This window comes from Dreissena polymorpha, chromosome 1 (genome assembly GCF_020536995.1).
Source record: "Dreissena polymorpha isolate Duluth1 chromosome 1, UMN_Dpol_1.0, whole genome shotgun sequence".
In the NCBI taxonomy this organism is placed as follows: domain Eukaryota; kingdom Metazoa; phylum Mollusca; class Bivalvia; order Myida; family Dreissenidae; genus Dreissena; species Dreissena polymorpha.
This window is the reverse complement of record NC_068355.1, coordinates 80,218,598-80,239,064: the sequence shown is the minus strand read 5'-3', so window position 1 is coordinate 80,239,064 and position 20,467 is coordinate 80,218,598. Positions and strand designations below refer to the sequence as shown.

General features: G+C 35.9%; 2 protein-coding genes across 3 annotated transcripts in view; one reads left to right on the top strand and one right to left on the bottom strand.

Moving 5' to 3' along the window:
• Window positions 1-181: 181 nt before the first annotated feature.
• LOC127837474 (uncharacterized) lies at window positions 182-2,964 on the bottom strand. The gene is made up of 3 exons (XM_052364608.1): window positions 2,726-2,964; window positions 469-614; window positions 182-344 (listed from the first exon to the last, which is right to left on the bottom strand). The coding sequence occupies exons 1-3, from the start codon at window positions 2,832-2,834 to the stop codon at window positions 207-209; spliced, it is 393 nt and encodes a 130-aa protein (XP_052220568.1). The 5' UTR covers window positions 2,835-2,964; the 3' UTR covers window positions 182-206.
• Window positions 2,965-3,883: 919 nt separating this feature from the next.
• The window catches only part of LOC127837401 (paxillin-like), a 78,503-nt gene continuing 61,919 nt past the window's right edge, over window positions 3,884-20,467 (top strand). For both annotated transcript variants that reach the window (XM_052364443.1, XM_052364432.1), the window contains exon 1: window positions 3,884-4,047. In XM_052364443.1, the coding sequence (XP_052220403.1) occupies window positions 4,002-4,047 (46 nt within the window). In that variant the 5' untranslated portion in view covers window positions 3,884-4,001. The remainder of the gene's footprint in view (window positions 4,048-20,467) is intronic.

Below are 20,467 nucleotides of genomic sequence, written 5' to 3'. Positions count from 1 at the left end.
AGTTTCTTTTTTTTACCTAAGTTTTTTATTAATTACAATGTAATAAAAACGTGCTATTTATTGTGAGAATAATCCCTTTTTCACAAGTAACCGGACTCACATGGTAGAAGGATTACATGACCGACCTCACCGCAAACAGTAACGGAAGCTGCTTAATTATATTCTAATATCAGCTGTTTAATATCGTCAGAACCGCACAATTATAATCAAACTAATTCGCGGAAGGGAATATTATATAATATACTTACGTGATGGATTACTGTTGATTCTGCAACCGGGGCGGCCATAGGAGAATAAACGTCCCCATTCAGAAATGTCGCGTCAGCACTATCAGGTTCTACTAACTAAAGGAGAAACATTTATGTGTTCAAACAACATAAACAGAAAGATTGAGTAATCTTTGTGATACAATATCAACAAAAATAACTGAAATTCAGAAAACGGAAAGCATTTGTTATGAGCGAATACCGGTGTTAAATCTGGGTCAACATGTGATACCCTTTCGTCCTCAGGCACACTATGAATAGTGGGAATGCTTCTGCAACATTCTGCACATAGAAAGTGAATTTCTCTTTCGCCTCTTGTTGCTGCTTTGTATTCTGCCAGGGATATACCTATGATTTAATAACAAATTCATAGTATGAACATTCAACGACAATATGGGATGAATATTTTATAACAATTATACACATATGTAAACGTATCTTTAAATGACACATTTTTATTTATATGTTATACATGTTATTAGAGTTAAGCAGTCAAAAGTATATTTTAAAATGCCAATATGGGTGTAAGACTCGCGTTTCGGACTTGTATGTTTACATCTCGGGTACACCATATGTATGACACCTACTGTTTGATGTTATCTATCACAGTAATTGATAGAAAACACTTATTGATTAACACGTCTGTAATTCTCAATTAAAGGTAAAGTGTGGCAATCGTTATTGTTGTAGACAACATCGGCTCATATTTGTATCTCGGGTACGCCCTATTTATGACACATATTGATTGATGTTATAATTTACACTAATTGACAATAATTGGTAATAAACACTACCGGGGTTAATAGAAGATCTATCAATATACAAAGATTCGTGCCAAATCTGAAATTTATACTTTATTAGAACATTTTAATACAGAAAAAGATTTAATTCAAGCACGTACACAGTATCTTTAAATAAGAATCCTTAAATGTTAAATGTTCTTTTTATAGGAAAGCTTAAATGTTATTTATCAGTAGTAATAATAATTGACTTAATATATAATTGTTTATTAAAAGTTAGATCTCATATATTAAACTCGCATCGAATATGTTAAGAACATTCTCCGTAAGTAAACTAAATTCTATGAATCACATTTCCTTGACATGCTTTTTAATTGAAATATGTATAATGTTTATATGGCTATGTACTGATTGTATTCGACAATCAAATTGTGTGTCTGTCTGTCTTAACGATTTTTTTATTATTCCGTTATCAGTTTAAAAATGATGGTTTTAAGATGTTACTAAACAGTAAATACCCAACGCGCGGTCCAGCGCAGATTAATGCATCTGTCCGCTCGATAAATAATGTTATACACTAGGTATTCTGTGCATTTATAAACGCGTAAAATTCCTAGCAATACAGGTAAAGTCATTATTTTATGTGGATATCACAGTACAGTTAATAAATTTCTATAACTTCTAATCACAGCATACGAACTTTTATAATTCCGAAGTAATCTTATTTACTGAAATATGATCTACGGTAGCGGTAGCTAGAATGGTATTATACTGGGGTACTATTAAGTTCGCAGTAATATGTTCTTTAAATAGAGATAGTTTAATTAGAGGCGATAATAAAGTGTGAAGGTGGATATTAAGAAATAAGATCCATATTCGCATGACACTGGCAGTATACACGCATTTTCAATAAGAAGAGGCCAACATAGAGTACGGTATTTACAATAACTCAATCAATTATGAAAAAATATTAATAAACATTATTGGTGGTAGTATTTGTCTTATTTGATAATATGTTGGTTCTGTTTCAATTTAAAGTTTAGCATATCCCGACAAACGAACCTTACATGTCAAACTGAACGGCTTTTTGTCAACAGCGATATCTCAATAACCAATAGCGTCAGAATTACCACAACAAAATGCTATTTTAAAAATATGTCAAGCACATACACTTAACAAACAATACGATATTTCTTTATTTAGTGTCGAGTTTTCACGCCTTTTTTGACAAAGTAATTATTTTCAAAATATGCGACTTATGTATATACATGAATGATATTAAATAAAAGGTTAATGTAAATTCTTATCATAAATATAAAATGCACATTTTATCATAATATTCAATCATTTCAGCAGATAGTAATGTTCAATACTAAGGATTTATACAAACGTTTAAAATATATTTGTTCTGACAAGTAAAAAAAACTGTAAACACATTCAATATTACACCATGAGCAATAGTTTAAAGCGGTATACATCACCCAAATAACGCAAAGATAACGGTCCAGTGACTTCTGACATTTATCTGAAAGGTTTTATGATCGTTATCAGGTCGTAAAACACATCTGTTATGTGTCACCGGATTAACGGACATTGGTTGATTACCCGATAATATGCAAGTATCCAACAATTAAGATTCATTATTTATGGGGAAACAATAAGCTGCCTGACCTAAAAAATGTAAGACACAACAAATAATTATATTATAAGTTTACTTACCAGAATCACAGCCTATGTGTTGCCATCGCTCGCAGGCATCGCAAGAAACAGCACGTTGCCTCTGCCCAACTGTCTTTCCACAATGTATACAATTTGCCACTTCTGCCATTGCAGAAACACAAACACAAAACTAACTAACACTAGAAAATTATTGTATCCGACATCAAATAAGCACATATATGTTTGAACACATGGCAGATGCACTGAAACCCACACAACTATATAGCAATCGTATTCCAAGTCACAAATAGTATCGTCCGACACAAACAAAACACATACTTTGGGCTCATTCAGATACCCTCTTTATATATAGTCTGCCCTTATAATTACTTTGCAAACAGCATTGTTGTCTGGTTAAGCGTGTGACCTTATTTATTCTTTAATCACGCCAAACCGTCATACCGTTTGTCTTATTAATAAATCTTTGACCAGACAATGAAAGCATGCCGGCTTAATTAATTTTCGTCAATTCACACGTTTTCAAAACATAACTAACACAAAGACATTCCATTATTCTTTAATTAAACCAAACTATCATACAAAATGTCTCATTAAACAATCTTTGAACAGAAAATGAAAGCATGCCGTCAAAATAAACGTTTAACATTTCACACGTTTTCAAAACAAGACGAACTAAATGGGGCTTATTTTAATAAACACAATCTTAAAAAAGCTAATAACAATTTATTACTAAAAGCAATCCGGTATGTAAACAATTATTGAATTACACAGTTTTACAATATGCCGTCAAAATAAACGTTTAACATTTCACACGTTTTCAAAACAAGACGAACTAAATGGGGCTTATTTTAATAAACACAATCATAAAAAAGCTAATAACAATTTATTACTAAAAGCAATCCGGTATGTAAACAATTATTGAATAACAAAGTTTTACAATATGAAATGAAAAAAAACATCATACAACTACATTTCCTAAAAACAATAATCACGAATATTAATACATTAAACTTAACAAATTTTATATGAACACAATTTCTATAATACTATATATAAGAAACAAAATTGGGGCGAGTTGTCTTTCGATTGGGGCGAGTTGTCCAACATATTTGGGGCGACTTGTCCAGATTTTCGGGGCGACTTGTCCTGGGGTGAGTTGGCTTTGGGGCGAGTTGTCTGGCTCCCCTTTTAGTGTATTGTAATTTCCGGAAGTCAACATAAAATACTTGACTGGACACTTGCTTATCATCTGAATGAAATTTTGACAGGTTTTTGTCCCACCTACCCAAGGTCTGATGAAAATCAGTCGTAGTTCATGAGCCATAGTACAGAGTATGCAAAACAAGTCATGGAAGATTTAGGTAGGTTCTGCTTGTATACTCGTTTGTGTGCGTGATATTTGACCAATTTATCAGTTAATTAATCTTTTATTAGTTTTATAGTAAATTACTTGTGCTTCTGTCAGCCCCTTGATTGATCTTAATTATCACGGGCACTACACACCCTTGGATTAAAGCTTTTCTTGGTAACCGTAGTCAACAGGTTGCTGTAGATGGAGCAACTTCCACCATGGCCCCTGTAATTTCTGGCGTACCCCAGGGATCAGTTCTTGGGCCTCTTCTGTTTCTGCTCTACATTAATGATCTACCTTCGTCTGTGAAGTCAAGCGTCCGTCTATTTGCCGATGACTGTGTCATGTACAGATCCATAGAAACTTTGGCTGACACTATTCAGTTTCAGAGAGATCAAGATAGTCTATCATCGTGGGAGCTGAAATGGAAGATGTCTTTTAACATAATAAAATGTCATATCATGCATGTTACAAGATACCGTAAACCATTAAAAACAGCCTACACTCTTCACAATCAACCTCTGTCTGTTGTAAACCAAGCCACTTATCTTGGCGTTGAAGTAAGCTCAATTTTAAACTGGTCACCTCACGTAAATAAAATAAGTAGTATTACTAGTAAAGCAAGCCAGAGCTTAGGATTCTTAAAACGAAACATTCATTCTTCTAAAATGGAAACTAAGTCAGCGGCATATAACAGCATTGTTAGACCATCCTTGGAATATTGCTCTAGTGTGTGGGACCCTTACCATCAGAAAGATATTGATAAAATTGAAAATGTTCAGCGTCAAGCTGTCAGATTTGTAACGAATAATTACAGCAAGACACCGGGCACGGTCACAAATATAATTAAGGATTTGAATTGGAATACATTGCAATCAAGAAGACAACAAGCTAGACTCATTTTGTTCTATAATATAGTATATAATCATGTTGATGTCAACCCCTTCACTATCTCACTCCATACATTAGACACTCACGCCATCACCATCACATGGCATTCCAAATACCACCAAGTACAGCTGATTACCATTAATTTTCTTTCTTTCCAAGAACATCAGTACAATGGAACACACTTCCATCTTATGTAGTCAGCGCTGATAGGATCCCTGGATTTAAATCAGTGCTGTCTACATCAGTGTTCCTTCCTTAGATCACATGTTTCTGCTTTTATCCTGTTTTTAACTCGACTAATATTCTCACCACATGCACAGTTGTATATGTATATATATTTAAGTCTTAAGGGCTTAAGGTGTTTGGTTTTGCACCTTTTTTTATCACTGATGATAGGATTTTCCTGAGTGGATTGAGAAACTCGGGAAACCTATCAATCTATTTTTTTAACCCCCCACGCATGGCCATAATGTATCAGTAATGAACATAGCCATTATTATAAAAGAAGAAGAAGAACAATACAAACAGTAGAAAATGTTGAACATATTTAGTGACTTGTGTTAAATGCACCTTTAATTTACTACTTCTGTAGTTTTTAATTCATTGTTGCTCACTTTTACTTATATTTTAACAACTTTTTTTGACCATTACCATTGGCTTGCCAATGGACTTAATAACCACAAATCCGAAAGACTCTCTGGCCGGATGAGTGTAAACATGCGGTTAAAAATGCCTGGATGTAGTAGGATGTTGGAACTCCCTCCATTTTATAAAGAGAAACGCCAGGACCCAGAACAGTAAGGTTAAAGAAGCTGCTTATACCACATTCATACGCCCACAACTTGAATATTGTTCAGTTGTGTGGCATACTCGGCAAAAACACTTGGCTGATAAATTAGAAGGGGTCCAACGAGCAGCAGCCCGGTATGTCATGAATGATTATGCATACACCAGTAGTGTCACCCATATGTTACAGACCCTTCATTGGAACACCCTTGCCCACTGCCACATGACCAACTCCCTCATAATGCTGTACAAAACTCACCACCAGCTAGTCAACCTGGACCACTGTCACCTTACCCCTACAAGAAACTTAAACTTTTTATTCCCCCAATCACGCACCCAGTATCACATGAATTCCTTTTTTCCCCACACTATAAGGTATTGGAACGGTCTTCATACTCTGTCAAATCAAGCCCCGATCTCAATTCCTTCAAAGCGAGACTCGGGGAGGTTAAATTCTCAGTTGTAGGTCCTGTTTTTATTTTTTACCTAACTCTGCACTTCTCGAATATTTTTACCTTACTGTATATATCTTAAATACTTTCTCTTTTAGATGCACTTTTTTTAACTGACTAACACTGGTTTCCCTGACAAGGCGCCTTCCATTTATAATCGCGATTGATTGTTCAGAAGTATACCGTAGATGTGGATTAGAAACTTCTATCCAAGATTTTCTTCTGAGAATTTTTCTAGCACCAATTTTAGTGAAAAAAGTTAAAATTGTTCTTAGAAAATAAAACAAAAATCATTCGTAAAACATTTCTGTTATTTGGAAAAGCTTTTAATATTTTCTATACAGAGGGGGTAATCATGTGATAGTCAAGATAGCAACGTCTATGCCTAGGCATTTTTTTGCCGTTTTAAACCATTTATTACTTGTATTAACTTTTCCAATGCCCACTCACTTTCAAGCAATATCAGCAAAAAAAGTTAACTAGCGTTTATTTCGCATTCATATTCTCTCTATATCTCGACTTTTCTCGCTGCAAAATTTCTTAGCGGGATCACCTAATTACAGCAAATTTTCACTAAGAACATTATCTAAGTACGTGTACATATGTATACAAAGTAAATTGTGTTAATAGTGCTGCATTCAAAAGCACTGTCATGGAGTAACTGTGGAACAACTGTCCCATTCTGGTAGTCTGCGGGTTTCCCCGTTACTGTATGTTGCAGAAAGTCAGAAAACATAAAAAGTGACATTTTAAGTTATGGAAGCCAGAATAAGACAACTGTCTTCAATAAGAAAATAGGCATGATGTGTAACACGATTTAGAGTGATACATACATTATAAATTTTTACTCATTACAGGTTTTAATGGAATTATTTGATGTATTCACATTACGTCTGATTCTCTAATACTCATTTTCCTTTTGCATTGTGCTGGAGTTGCATCTGTGTCTTATCCAGCCGTTTTAGCTCACACGAGTATAAAGATCTTAAGTTGAGCTATTTTGATTACCTTATGTCAGGTGCCATTCGGTGTGCACGCAGCAGAATGTGCTATCAACTTTTAGCTCATTATAACTCTAGAGGCTACATTTTTTCATCCAATCTTGATGACACTTGGTCAGAATGTTGATTGAGACAATATTTAGGCGAGTGTGAATCTGTTGACATTTTCCATGATGACTTTAAATCTGGTTCTAGTGTATCAACCATATTGTCACCAGGTCAAATGTAGGACTCAATCTTGATAAAACTTGGTGAAGGGAGAATGTTTTTCTTGACAACATGTAGGCCAAGTTTGAATCCGGGTCACATGCATGTGGAAACTAGGTCACCAAGTTAAATCTTCAAAATAAACCTTATCACTGTAGGGACAACATTTATGACTCAATCCTGGTCAAACTTGGTCAGATAATTTTTCTTGACAATATTTGAGTCAGGTTTAAATTTGGGTCAGGAGTGGAAAAAAACTAGGTCACTGTGTCAAATATTTAACCAAGAAACTTGTTACCAATATTAATTATGTTTTTACTTAATCTGAAACATAGCCAGTATGTTTGCCTTGGCAGTATGAAAGCCATCATTGAATCTGTGTCAAGGATACTAAGTCTACGATAGATGTTTGTGAAATCTTGTAAAATATTTGTCCGCTCCTTCCAATTGTTAATTATGCACTACTCATTTAAAAAACATCAAACCATTATTTCCCGACTTTGCCTTGTGAACGTTCTTGTAAATACTGACACACGGAACATAATTTTACTGGTTATTGATCGTTGTAAGGATAAGGTATTTCTTATAAGGACCATACCTTGTGAAATTATAATACATGCTGAATTGATGCTTGAATAAAAGTGCTTGAGTGGAAACGGGGCAATGCATGATGTGCCTTACTGTGTACAAAACTTACCATATTACAATTTGTCATTAAAAAGATTGCCTTGCCCATTTTCAGGCCTACCTGCCTTTTTAGTCTGGCTAAATAGCTAGATCATGGATAAAACTATGACAACATGATCCAAACAAAACTTACTGGATCTTTATTTCTGACAAATTCTTTTAGTTTACTCAAAATTCAAACTGCCTATAGTATCCTGACCTTTGACCCCCAGCCATGTGGGTATGGATTCAGCTATTGCATGCAACCTCTAATGATGATTTACATTTGTGCTTCTTTTTTTTTTTAAATGCATCATTATATGGTAATGTTATGGTTCTTTTTTAATGCTCATTATGCGCCCGGTAGGGTGGCATATAGCAGTTGAACTGTTTGTCAGTCCTTAAGTCAATCTGTCCGTCCGTCCGAAAACTTTAACACTGCCCATAACTTTTGCAATATTGAAGATAGCAACTTGATATTTGGCATGCATGTGTATCTCATGGAGCTGCACATTTTGAGTGAAAGGTTAAGGTCAAGGTCATCCTTCAAGGTTAAAGGTCAAATATACTGCTTCAAAGCGGCGCAGTAGGGGGCATTGTGTTTCTGACAAACACATCTCTTGTTATCCCCCGCCAGAGGCGGAGGGATATTGTTTTGGCGTTGTCCGTCCGTTTGGCCGTCCGTCCGTCCTGCACTTTTGTGTCCGGAGCTATATCTTAAAGGTTCTTTGGTGGATTTCATTTAAACTTGGTATGAGTATATATATGCATAAGAGGATGATGCACGCGAAATGGCATTGTACACCATCTGTTAAAAACAGACTTATGGCCCTTTGTATCTTGAAAAAATGCTTTTTAGTGTCCGGAGCCATATCTTGGAAGTTCTTTGGCGGATTTCATTGAAACTTGGTATGAGTATATATATGCATAAGAGGATGATGCACGCCATATGGCATTGTAACCATCTGTTAAAAACAGACTTATGGCCCTTTGTATCTTGAAAAAATGCTTTTTACTATAGGCACTTTTGTGTCCGGAGCCATATCTTGGAAGTGCTTTGGAGGATTTCATTTAAATTTGGTATGAGTATATATATGCATAAGAGGATGATGCACGCCAAATGGCATTGTACACCATCTGTTAAAAAATTCACCTAAATAAATTGTGAAGGCTTAAGAACCTTCCTTTGTCTTAGTTTTGTGTTATTGTCCTCCGTCCGTCCATCTATCATTATGTTCATCCGTCCAATTTGCACCCATCCTCCAACAAAGCATATGTTGCGGGGGATACCTTGGGCCTTTCAGGTCTTCTTGTTCTTATATGGTTTCAAAGCTGAAAACATGTCAGCGAATTTTTTTAGCCCCATTCAGAAAAGTACCTGTTTCAGCCCAATTGGACAAAATGTGCGCAAAACCCTCTGAAATTGGGAAAATTCACGTTGTGAAGTCTTCATATTGGGAAATTGGTTTATTTTATTTTTTGCTACCAAATACACTGCTATTCCGTTACATCGCGATCCGTTATATAGCGCTGTCCATTATATCGCGATTTGGCTATGGCTCCCAAAAAATCCGGCAAGAATGATCACAAAAACACATTTAAAAAAAAAAATCGTTGACAAGTTATAATCTGACAATATGCAAATTGCGATAACAACCGGTTCTGGCTAGTAATTGATCATCGGCTATTTCGCGCCTTATACTTGACACGCTGTGAAGTGTGAAAACAGACCGTAAGTGACAGTGTTGTTTTAACACAGATTAAGTTGTTTGCAGCACTTGAGTTATTAGTGTCTCATTCTCGATAATAATGTCAGTTTATTGGTATATAAAGTGCATTCTGGCTCTGTACAGGAATTACTTACCAAAATGGCTACAAGCACTACCGTCACACGAAAACGTAAACAGTTCTCGATTACTGAGAAAATTGAGATAATAGAGAAGATTAAATCTGGTCAGTCTCGAACGTCCATAATCAAGGAATTCGGTGTCCCCGAAGGTACACTAAGGGGGTGGCTGAAAGACGAAGATAAGTTGAGATCCTCATTGTCTGAAATGGACCGGACCAAAAACGTAAACGGTTCCGGAGCGCTCAAGACAACAAGCTCGATAAGGCAGTGATGACATGGTTTGCGCAGACTCGCACAGAAGGAATGCCGATATCGGGTCCCAACATCCAACATCAGGCATTGAAGTTCCACAACATGCTCCACCCTGAAGACGAATCGTTCGTAGGTAGCGCCGGGTGGTTACGAAGCTTTAAGAGCCGCCATAGTATAGTGCGTGGACTTCAGATTGGTTTACGCTATGCTGAGAAATCGGCTAAAAGCACCCCTGCTGAAGTTATGCACCTGAGGAACATTCTATACCGGGCTAAATCAGAAGCCCGGTCTTCATTGAAACAAACTGAATTGACTGACTACTTTTTTTGTAACAAAAATTGATGTTTTTGTTATATAATTTGTAAATAAATGTATGTGTATGTTTTACGTAAATGTATTTGTATGCATGTTGACTTTGTTAACGCCATATATATGTACATATTCTTTATTGAATAATTTAACAAATGTCATGTCCGCCGAAATTTTGTTATAACTGCGCATTCTTCTTGTGATGAATCTCGTTGTGTCTGTAAATATAAAATAAAAACAACTTTAAATTATATTGGTTTGTTTCCTGTTTCTTGCTTGAAACGGACCATCTGTTAGAGTAGATTCTAACTTAAGCACAAGTACACTTCATACGTCTTCATACGTGTATTATGCTAATCGTACCTAAAAATAAAAATTAATAATGGCATTACGATTTCCACGGTAATCAAAACTTTAATTACGATATTACTTTTATACAAATAAATATTTTGTTGTTGTTGTACAAAAGTACATGTAAAATTGGTTTGTAATTATTACGATACAAAGATAAAGCAGCGCCGTACATAAAATGAAAACACCGATGAAATTTGACACATTAACTGCACATCAACTGCTTAACAACTATGTCAGACATGTCTGGATTTATATCGCGCTCCGGATATATCGTGCTCGCGATCTTTGGACCCCGTCAATCGCGATTATGGAACTGTAGTCTAACTTGTACTACAAATGTAAGTGTTGTCAAGTTGTCAATATTTTATTTACTTTAGTTTTAGCAATAGAGCTGCATAGGGAAACTAACTAAATGTTGCATTTTATTTAAAAAAAAAAATAAAAATTTGGGGCTAACCTTCAAGTGGGAATTTTTTTGACAGTAATTGGGAAATTTTCTTTTTATAATCCTTATTGGTAAAGTTCCGTTTTCAGGTACATTATAAAGGAAAAAAAAGCTGCTTGTTAACTGGTTTGTATTTAAGCATTTGCAGTGTTTTTATGCTCCCCATACATATATATGGGGAGCATATAGTTGCCAGTTTGTACTTCCGTACTTCCTTCAGTCACACTTTTGTTATAGTTTCACATAGAGCCTTTACTATTTTACAGATCTCTTACATATTTGGCATGTAGGTACCTTGCATGGACCCCTACATTTTGATGAGGTTTGACGTCACTGAGGTCAAGGTCAAGGTGACCGAGGCTTATAATAGATTTTACGTTACGATTTTGTTACAGTTTCTCATAGCGCCTTCACTACTTTACCGATCTATTACATATTTGGCATGTAGGTACCTTGCATGCACCTTTACCTTTTGATGAGATTTGACGTCACTGGGGTCAAAGTCACCAAGGCTAATAATTTATTTTTTTGTCACACTTTTGTTACAGTTTCACATAGCGCCTTCAATACTTTACCGCTCTCTTACAGTACATATTTGTCATGAAGGTACCTTGCATGGACCTCTACTTTTTGATTAGGTTTGAGGTCACTGGGGTCAAGGGCACTGAGGCTAATAATTGATTTTCTCAAGGTCACACTTTTTTTCCACACAATTAACCCATATATCGACAAAGCATCATTGGGGAGCATTTATCAGTTTTACTGATATCCTTGTTTTTTAGCTCACCTGAGCACAACGTGCTCATGGTGAGCTTTTGTGATCGTCTTTTGTCCATTGTGCGTTGTCCGTCTTGCGTCGTGCGTTGTCCGTTGTGCAACGCAACAATTGCCTTGTTAACTCTCTAGAGGCCACATTTATTGTCCAATCTTCATGAAATTTGGTCAGAAGATTGGTCTTAATGATATCTTGGATGAGTTCGAAAATGGTTATGTTTGCTTGAAAATCATGGCTGCCAAGGGGCAGGGCATTTTTCCTTATATGGCTATAGCTAAATCTTGTTAACACTCTAGAGGCCACATTTATTGTCCGATCCTCATAAAACCTGGTCAGAAGATTCATCCCAATGATATCTTTGATGTGTTCGAAAATGATGTCGCTTGGTTGAAAAACATGGCCGCCAGGGGGCTGGGCATTTTTTCTTATATGACTATAGTAAAACCTTGTTAACACTCTAGAGGCCACATTTATTTTCCGATCTTCATGAAACTTGCTCAGATGATTTGTCTCAATGATATCTTGGATGAGTTCTAAAATGGTAACCTTGGCTTGAAAAACATGGCTGCCAAGGGGCGGGGCATATTTCCTTATATGGCTATATATGGCTATAATAAAATCTTGTTAACTTTCTAGTTTGCTCAATCTTCATGAAATTTGGTCAGAACATTTGTTTCCTGTGTAGTAAAGTTTGGTTTTATTATGTCAATATTATGTGTCATTAACTGTATTATGTAATTTTTCATAACACAGAATTTTCATAGTAAACATAACTGTTTTAGTCATTAACACTTATGATAAGCCTTTGAACTAAGAGATAACTGAAAGAAAGACAACATGTACATGATTTTGCATTATTTATGCAGTATTTATCTCCCTTGTTTAACCTGGTTCAGTAATCTATTTTTAGTTCTGCTCTGGAATTTGGGAAGATATTAATCATTGATAAATGCACTGTTCTGATGGAAAATTGACTACTCGGCCATTGATCTCTTCTGAACTGTATAAAATAAGCTGTTTTGGCTGATTTAAACACCTCTTGGTGCTTTCTTGAAAAGTTTACAGCTCTTGAAAAAGGTTGGCATTTTGAAATAATTAAACTCTAAATTATTTTTAACACCAGCATCAAGACATTTTGGCATTATTTTTCTAAATTATTCTTATTATTATGCCCCCCTTCGAAGAAGAGGGGGTATATTGCTTTGCTCATGTCGGTTGGTCGGTCGGTCCGTCCACCAGGTGGTTGTCAGACGATAACTCAAGAACGCTTGGGCCTAGGATCATAAAACTTCATAGGTACATTGATCATGACTTGCAGATGACCCCTATTGATTTTGAGGTCACTAGGTCAAAGGTCAAGGTCACGGTGACCTGAAATAGTAAAATGGTTTCTGAATGATAACTCAAGAACGCATTCACCTAGGATCATGAAACTTCATGGGTAGATTGATCATGACTTGCAGATGACCCCTATTGATTTTGAGGTCACTAGGTCAAAGGTCAAGGTCACGGTGACCCAAAATAGTAAAATGGTTTCCGGATGATAACTCAAGAACGCATACGCCTAGGATCATGAAACCTCATTGGTAGATTGATCATGACTCGCAGATGACCCCTATTGATTTTGAGATCACTAGGTCAAAGGTCAAGGTCACGGTGACCCGAAATAGTGAAATGATTTTCGGATGATAATTCAAGAACGCATATGCCTAGGATCATGAAACTTTATAGGTAGATTGATCATGACTCGCAGATGACCCCTATTGATTTTCAGGTCACTAGGTCAAAGGTCAAGGTCACGGTGACCCGTAATAGTAAAATGATTTTCGGATGATAACTCAAGAACGCATATGCCTAGGATCATGAAACTTCATAGGTAGATTGATCATGACTCGCAGATGACCTCTATTGATTTTGATGTCACAAGGTCAAAGGTCAAGGTCACGGTGACCCGAAATAGTAAAATGATTTTCGGATGATAACTCAAGAACCCTTTTGCCTAGGATCATGACACTTCATAGGTACATTGATCGAGACTTGCAGATGACCCCTATCGATTTTCAGGTCACTAGGTCAAAGGTCAAGGTCACAGTGACAAAAGTCGTATTCACACAATGGCTGCCAGTACAACGGACAGCCCATATAGGGGGCATGCATGTTTTACAAACAGCCCTTGTTAAGATTATTTTTATTTGGCATTTTCTAAATTAGAAAGACTCTATTCTATTTCAATTACTTTAGGAAATTTTTCTTATTTTTACATTTGATTCACTGTAAGTTTCCTTATCTCCATGAATATTGTTCTTTAGATTAAATTAGACCTATTTTGTAAACTAGATTTTTGAAGCACTTTCTAGACTAACAGTAACTTATATTTATATCAGTTTTGTTGACAGATTTTGAACTTCTTTTTACATTCATTAAGGTATTTACTGTATGTTGTTCATTTTTGTAACGATTCTTAGAATCTTGAGACTTGGCTTGTTCTTAATTTTCTGTCATTGTTCTTCATTTTCCGAGTTCTTGGAATAAAAATAAGTTATTTTTGTTTAAGCTGCCTTGGTTTTCACTTATAAATAAATTCTTTAAGTGTATTTAGGCGTCCCTGACTGGATGCCTTTAGTTAATTGAATTACAACCAGTCAGTATAGTCATCCTGACCGGAAATAAGAGTTCATCAAATAAATATTTCCTCATTACATAAGTGCTCACAAAGTTACATAACTTGTAACTGTCCTGTGACCGGTTCATTTGCGTAAGCGAAGGAGACTGCACTACCACACCTGGATAGGACAGTTGAGTTCGATAATGGTTTGGATCGGTAAAAAAACATGGCCGCCAGGGGGTGTGTCTTTTTCCTTATATTTATGTAGTAAAAAACCTTGTGAACACTCTAGAAGTCACATGTTTTGCCTAATCATCATGAAATTTTGTCAAAACATTAGTTATGTGGATGTCTTGGACGAGTTTGAAAATGGTCGTGATCAGTGAAAAAACATGGCCGCCAGGGAGTGGGGCAGGTTTCTTTATATGTATATAGTGACAACATGTGAACAGTCTAGAAGACACTATTTTATTCCCAATCTTCATGGAATTTGGACATATCTTGGAAGAGTTAAAAAATGGTTCAGGTCTGTTAAAAAAACATGGCCGCCAAGGGGCCATTTGTTGTTCATTCTTGATGATACTTGGTAAGAACATTTGTTCCATTGATATCTTGGGCTGCAAAGAACAGGTCATTTCTTTTTATCTCAGGTGAGCAACTTGGGCCTTTCAGGCCCTCTTGTTTAGCTCACCTGATTGCTCAGGTGAGCTTTTGTGACCGTTCTTCGTCCGTCATTCATCCATCCGTCTGTTTACATTTGTTTGTAAACACTCTAGGCCACATTTATTGTCCGATCTTCATGAAACTTGGTCAGAAGCTTCGTCCAAATCTCGGTCGAGTTCGAAACTGGGTCATCATCATGAAAGTTGGTCGAAACATTGGTTTTATTGATTTCTTGGATGAGTTAGAAAATGGTCCAGATCGGTGAAAAAACATATCCGCCAGTGGGCGGGGCATTTTTCTCAATATGTATACAGTGAAAACATATAAACACTCTAGAAGTCACATTTTTGGCCCAATTTTCATGAAATTTTGTCAGAACTTTTGTTTCCTAGATACGTGAGTTAAGTTTGAAAATGGTTCCGGTCTGTTGATAAACATGGTTGCCAGGGGGACGTGGCAGTTTTCCTTATATTTATATAGTAAAAAGGCTTGCAAACAATCATGAATTAAGGTCATGTTACATGTGAAACATCTCTTCTAAATATTGCATTTAAGAATACAGTAGTTACTCCCCTTCGATTATTAATGTTTTCATAATAATACAGTGTATTTGTTTCATTTATGTGTTAATTGTTATTCGAGGTTGGATATTTTTATGCCCCCTTTTGATGAAAATAGTGATAGTGATCGGACTGTCAGTCCGTCTGTCTTTCCGTCACACTTTGCATTTAGGTTTCCAAAAATGCTCATAACTTCTATGTCCCTTAAGATATAACCTTCATATTTGGTATGCATGTGTATATGGACAAGGCCTTTTCTTACGCACACATTTTTTTAGCCCTGTGACCTTGAGCTTGAACTTAGGGTCCGCGTTTAGGTTTCAGAATCTTCGTTTAGGTTTTGAAAAATGCTCATAACTTCTATGTCCCTTGAGATATAACCTTCATATTTGGTATGCATGTGTATATGGACAAGGCCTTTACATACGCACACAATTTTAACCCCTTGACCTTGAACTTAGGGTCCGCGTTTAGGTTTTTAAATCTGCATTTAGGTTTTAAAAAATGCTCATAACTTCTATGTCCCTTGAGATATAACTTTCATATTTGGTATGCATGTGTATATGGACAAGGCCTTTCCATACGCACAACATTTTTTACCCCTGTGACCTTGACGTTGAACTTAGGGTCCGCGTTAAGCTTTCAGAATCTTCGTTTAGGTTTCGAAAAATGCTCATAACTCCTATGTCCCTTGAGATATAACCTTCATATTTGGTATGCATGTGTATGTGGACAAGGCCTTTCCTTACCCACACAATTTTTTACTCCTGTTACCTTGACCTTAAACTTAGAGAACACGTTTAGGTTTCGAAATCTGCGTTTAGGTTTTGAAAAATGCTATAACTTCTATCAAAGCGTTTATAGGGGGCATATGTCATCCTATGGTGACAGCTCTTGTTTTTAGCTCACCTGATTGGTCAGGTGAGCTTTTGTGACTGGTCTTTGTCCATCATCCGTCCGTCCACATTTTTTGTTCGTAAACACTCTAGAGGCCACATTTATTATCCGATCTTCATGAAACTTGGTCAGAAGATTTGTCCCAATGAAAACTCGATCGAGTTTGAAACTGGTTCATGTTGGGTCAAAAACTAGGTCACTAGGTCAAAAAAAAAGAAAAAGCTTGTAAACACTGTAGAAGTCACATTAAATGCCCAATCTTCATGTAACTTTTTCTATATGTCTGTGTTAATGATATGTTGGTTGAGTTAAAAAGTGGTTCTGGTCCATTGAAAAACATGGCCGCCAGTGGGCGGGGCAGTTTTCCTGATATGGCTATAGAGAAACCTTGTAAACACTCTAGAAGTCACAATTTTTGCCCAATCATCATGAAAGTTAATCAAAACATTGGTTTTATTGATATGTCGGACAAGTTCTAAAATGGTCCAGATGGGTTAAAAAACATGGCCGCCAGTGGACGGGGCATTTTTCTCTATATGTATATAGTGAAAACATGTGAACACTCTAGATGTCACATTTTTTGCCCGATTTTCATGAAATTTGGTCAAAACATTTGTTTTAGTGATACGAGAGTTGAGTTGGAAAATGGTTACGGTCAGTTGAATAACATGGCTGCCGGGGGGGTGGGGGCAGTTTTCTTATATTTATATTGTAAAAAAAGCTTGTGAACACTCTAGAAGTCACATTATTTGTCCAATCATCATGAAACTTGGCGAATAGATTTGTTTAATATATATCTCAGATGAGTTTGCAAATGGTCCCGATGGGTCAATAAACATGGCTGCCAGGGGGGTGGGGCTGAGTTTTCCTTATGTGACTATATAGAGAGAAACCTTGTGATCGAACACTATAGAAGTCACATTTTTTGTCTAATCATCGTGAAACTTAGTCAATACATTGGTTTTATTGATTTCTAAGACATGTTGGAAAATGGCTCGGATCGATGAAACACACTTTTTAGCTCACCTGATTGCTCAGGTGAGGTTTTAGGATTGGTCTTTGTCCGCTGTCCGTCCGTCCACATTTGGTTTGTAAACACTCTAGCATTCACATTTCTCAAGCATTCTTTATCAAAGTTGCTGAAAGATCTCAGTCAAGTTTGATGATAAGCAAAATCACATAATTAATGCCATAATTATTGCCCTTAGATTGTCCAAATTTTCATTATATTATACAAAATCCTTGTAACCAAAGTTTGATGTTTGGGTTGTCAACTCAAAATATAGGTCACCATTTCAAATCTTACAAAAACAAAAACACTCCCTACGCCAGAGTTTTGGTTCAATAATGATGAAACTTGACCAGGATGTTTGTCTGGTCAATATCTAGGTCATGTTTGACATTAGGTAAAATTGAATGAACAGATTCCTCTCAGGTGAGCAAACTAGGGCCATCTTGGTCCTCTTGTTTTTCATTCAAAATCGGGTCCCAGTGGAAAAAAGTATATATTTTTCCCAAACGGGAGCTAAAAATTCCCAAGGGAATGTTTCCATCAAAAAATAGTTTTTTTAGATCTCAAGATTTTGTTAATCTCCCATCCATATAATTCAACCGTGGTAAATATAAGACTTAAAACACTTGTATTCTCAATTTTTGAGCAAAGCAACAACATCACTAATTTCCCAATTTTAGTTAAAATGCCGCAAATTTTCCCAATCCAAAAGAAAACTGGCCTCAGTACTGCATTCCCAAAATGTTGAAAAAAACTCAGTGCTCCAGCTAGGCCTAAAATGAAGGGTGCCCCGCCATGCCCTCCCGAACCTCCGCCCTGCCCCTCCTATGGCCCTCCTTACCCTTTAAAAAAAAAAAAAAAAAAATTTTTTTTTTTTTTTTTTTTTTTTTTTTACATATGATGATTAAAAATCTCTGATAACAATACATTGCTATTTATGTATTCCTCATTGTAGACATTATATTTGAATTGTTAAATAATAATGGGAATAATATATTCCAACAATTATTAATAACATAAATTTACATGCAAGACTAGAGGAAGCATTCCAGAAACGCCCGTGCACTCGAAAGTGCCCTTTTGATAAAATACTGCGCGTCCAATGTGCCCTTTTGACAAAAAAGCCCCCCCTGCCCTTTTCAAATCCTAGCTGGAGCACTGAAAACTGATGTGTGAAGCCATGACTAGGACACTTCTCACATTTCAGACATCATATTATCAGCAACATCGGACAAATAGTAGTAATTGATTATAAATCTGAAAAATATTTATACAAAAAATGCTTTTTAAAATATTTGTTTAATTATCTTTTTCAGCATAATGATATTTTGTAAATACCAAATCAATCTGACATACATGTATCATGGACAGTATGAATGCAAGCACATGTTTGCAATGACAAACAATGTTGTGCCGTAAGAAAACTATATTACTTCCAATAAGTCTTCTTGTCACAAAGCTTTGTGATTGATGAATGTGTGTTTTCTTGCTTGGTTTGGTTTTACTGTCATATCATAGTCATATATTGGTTATTTCAGTTTATTATCTCAGCATTGCTATTATTAATAAGCAGTTAACAATTCATTTATTTTACATAAAGTACAACCAGCAGTCATATCTAGGCAATAAACAGATAATATTAACTCTGGATAATGTTATATATAAGAATTATTCATATATTTACACGCTGTGTAATGTATTGAACTGATTTAATTTGAATACATGTGGTTTTATAATTATTATACATGCACACCAAAAATCCAAAATGAATTGAATCTACATGTATTCTAGAAAAAAGAATCTAAACCTTGTTGCTTAAGAAACATGAAGATCTGACTGTTTGAACATCATGGGGTTTTATGTCCCCCACTATAGTAGTGGGGGACATATTGTTTTTGCTCTGTCTGTTGGTCTGTTGGTCTGTCTGTTTGCGCCAACTTTAACATTTTGCAATAACTTTTGCTATATTGAAGATAGCAACTTCATATTTGGCATGCATATGTATCTCATGAAGCTGCACATTTTGAGTGGTGAAAGGTCAAGGTCATCCTTCAAGGTCAGAGGTCAAATATATGTGGCCAAAATCGCTCATTTTATGAATACTTTTGCAATATTGAAGATAGCAACTTGATATTTGGCATGCATGTCATGTGTATCTCATGGAGCTGCACATTTTGAGTGGTGAAAGGTCAAGGTCATCCTTCAAGGTCAGAGGTCAAATATATGTGGCCCAAATCACTTATTTTATAAATACTTTTGCAATATTGAAGATAGCAACTTGATATTTGGCATGCATGTGCATCTCATGGAGCTGCACATTTTGAGTGGTGAAAGGTCAAGGTCATTCTTCAAGGTCAGAGGTCAAATATATGTGGCCCAAATCACTTATTTTATGAATACTTTTGCAATATTGAAGATAGCAACTTGATATTTGGCATGCATGTGTATCTCATGGAGCTGCACATTTTGAGTGTGAAAGGTCAAAGTCAAGGTCATCCTTCACAAGGTCAAGGTCATCCTACAAGGTCAAATATCATATAGGGGGACATTGTGTTTCACAAACACATCTTGTTTGTGACTTGTGTCTTGCAGAATATAAAATTCCTTAACTGATTTAAACATACAGAATAGAAAAGTTTTAAGTTTATTCACCAGAATTTTCTGTAAAGAAATCACAAATTGTAAGTTGCATCATTTGGTATTTAA

Coding starts and splice junctions, on each gene's coding strand:
- LOC127837474 (XM_052364608.1), bottom strand. CDS start 2,834: ATGGCAGAAGTGGCAAATTGTATACATTGTGGAAAGACAGTTGGGCAG. Junction 615..2,725: donor ACACATAGGCTGTGATTCTG/GTAAGTAAACTT, acceptor ATTAAATCATAG/GTATATCCCTGGCAGAATAC. Junction 345..468: donor TTGACCCAGATTTAACACCG/GTATTCGCTCAT, acceptor TTTCTCCTTTAG/TTAGTAGAACCTGATAGTGC.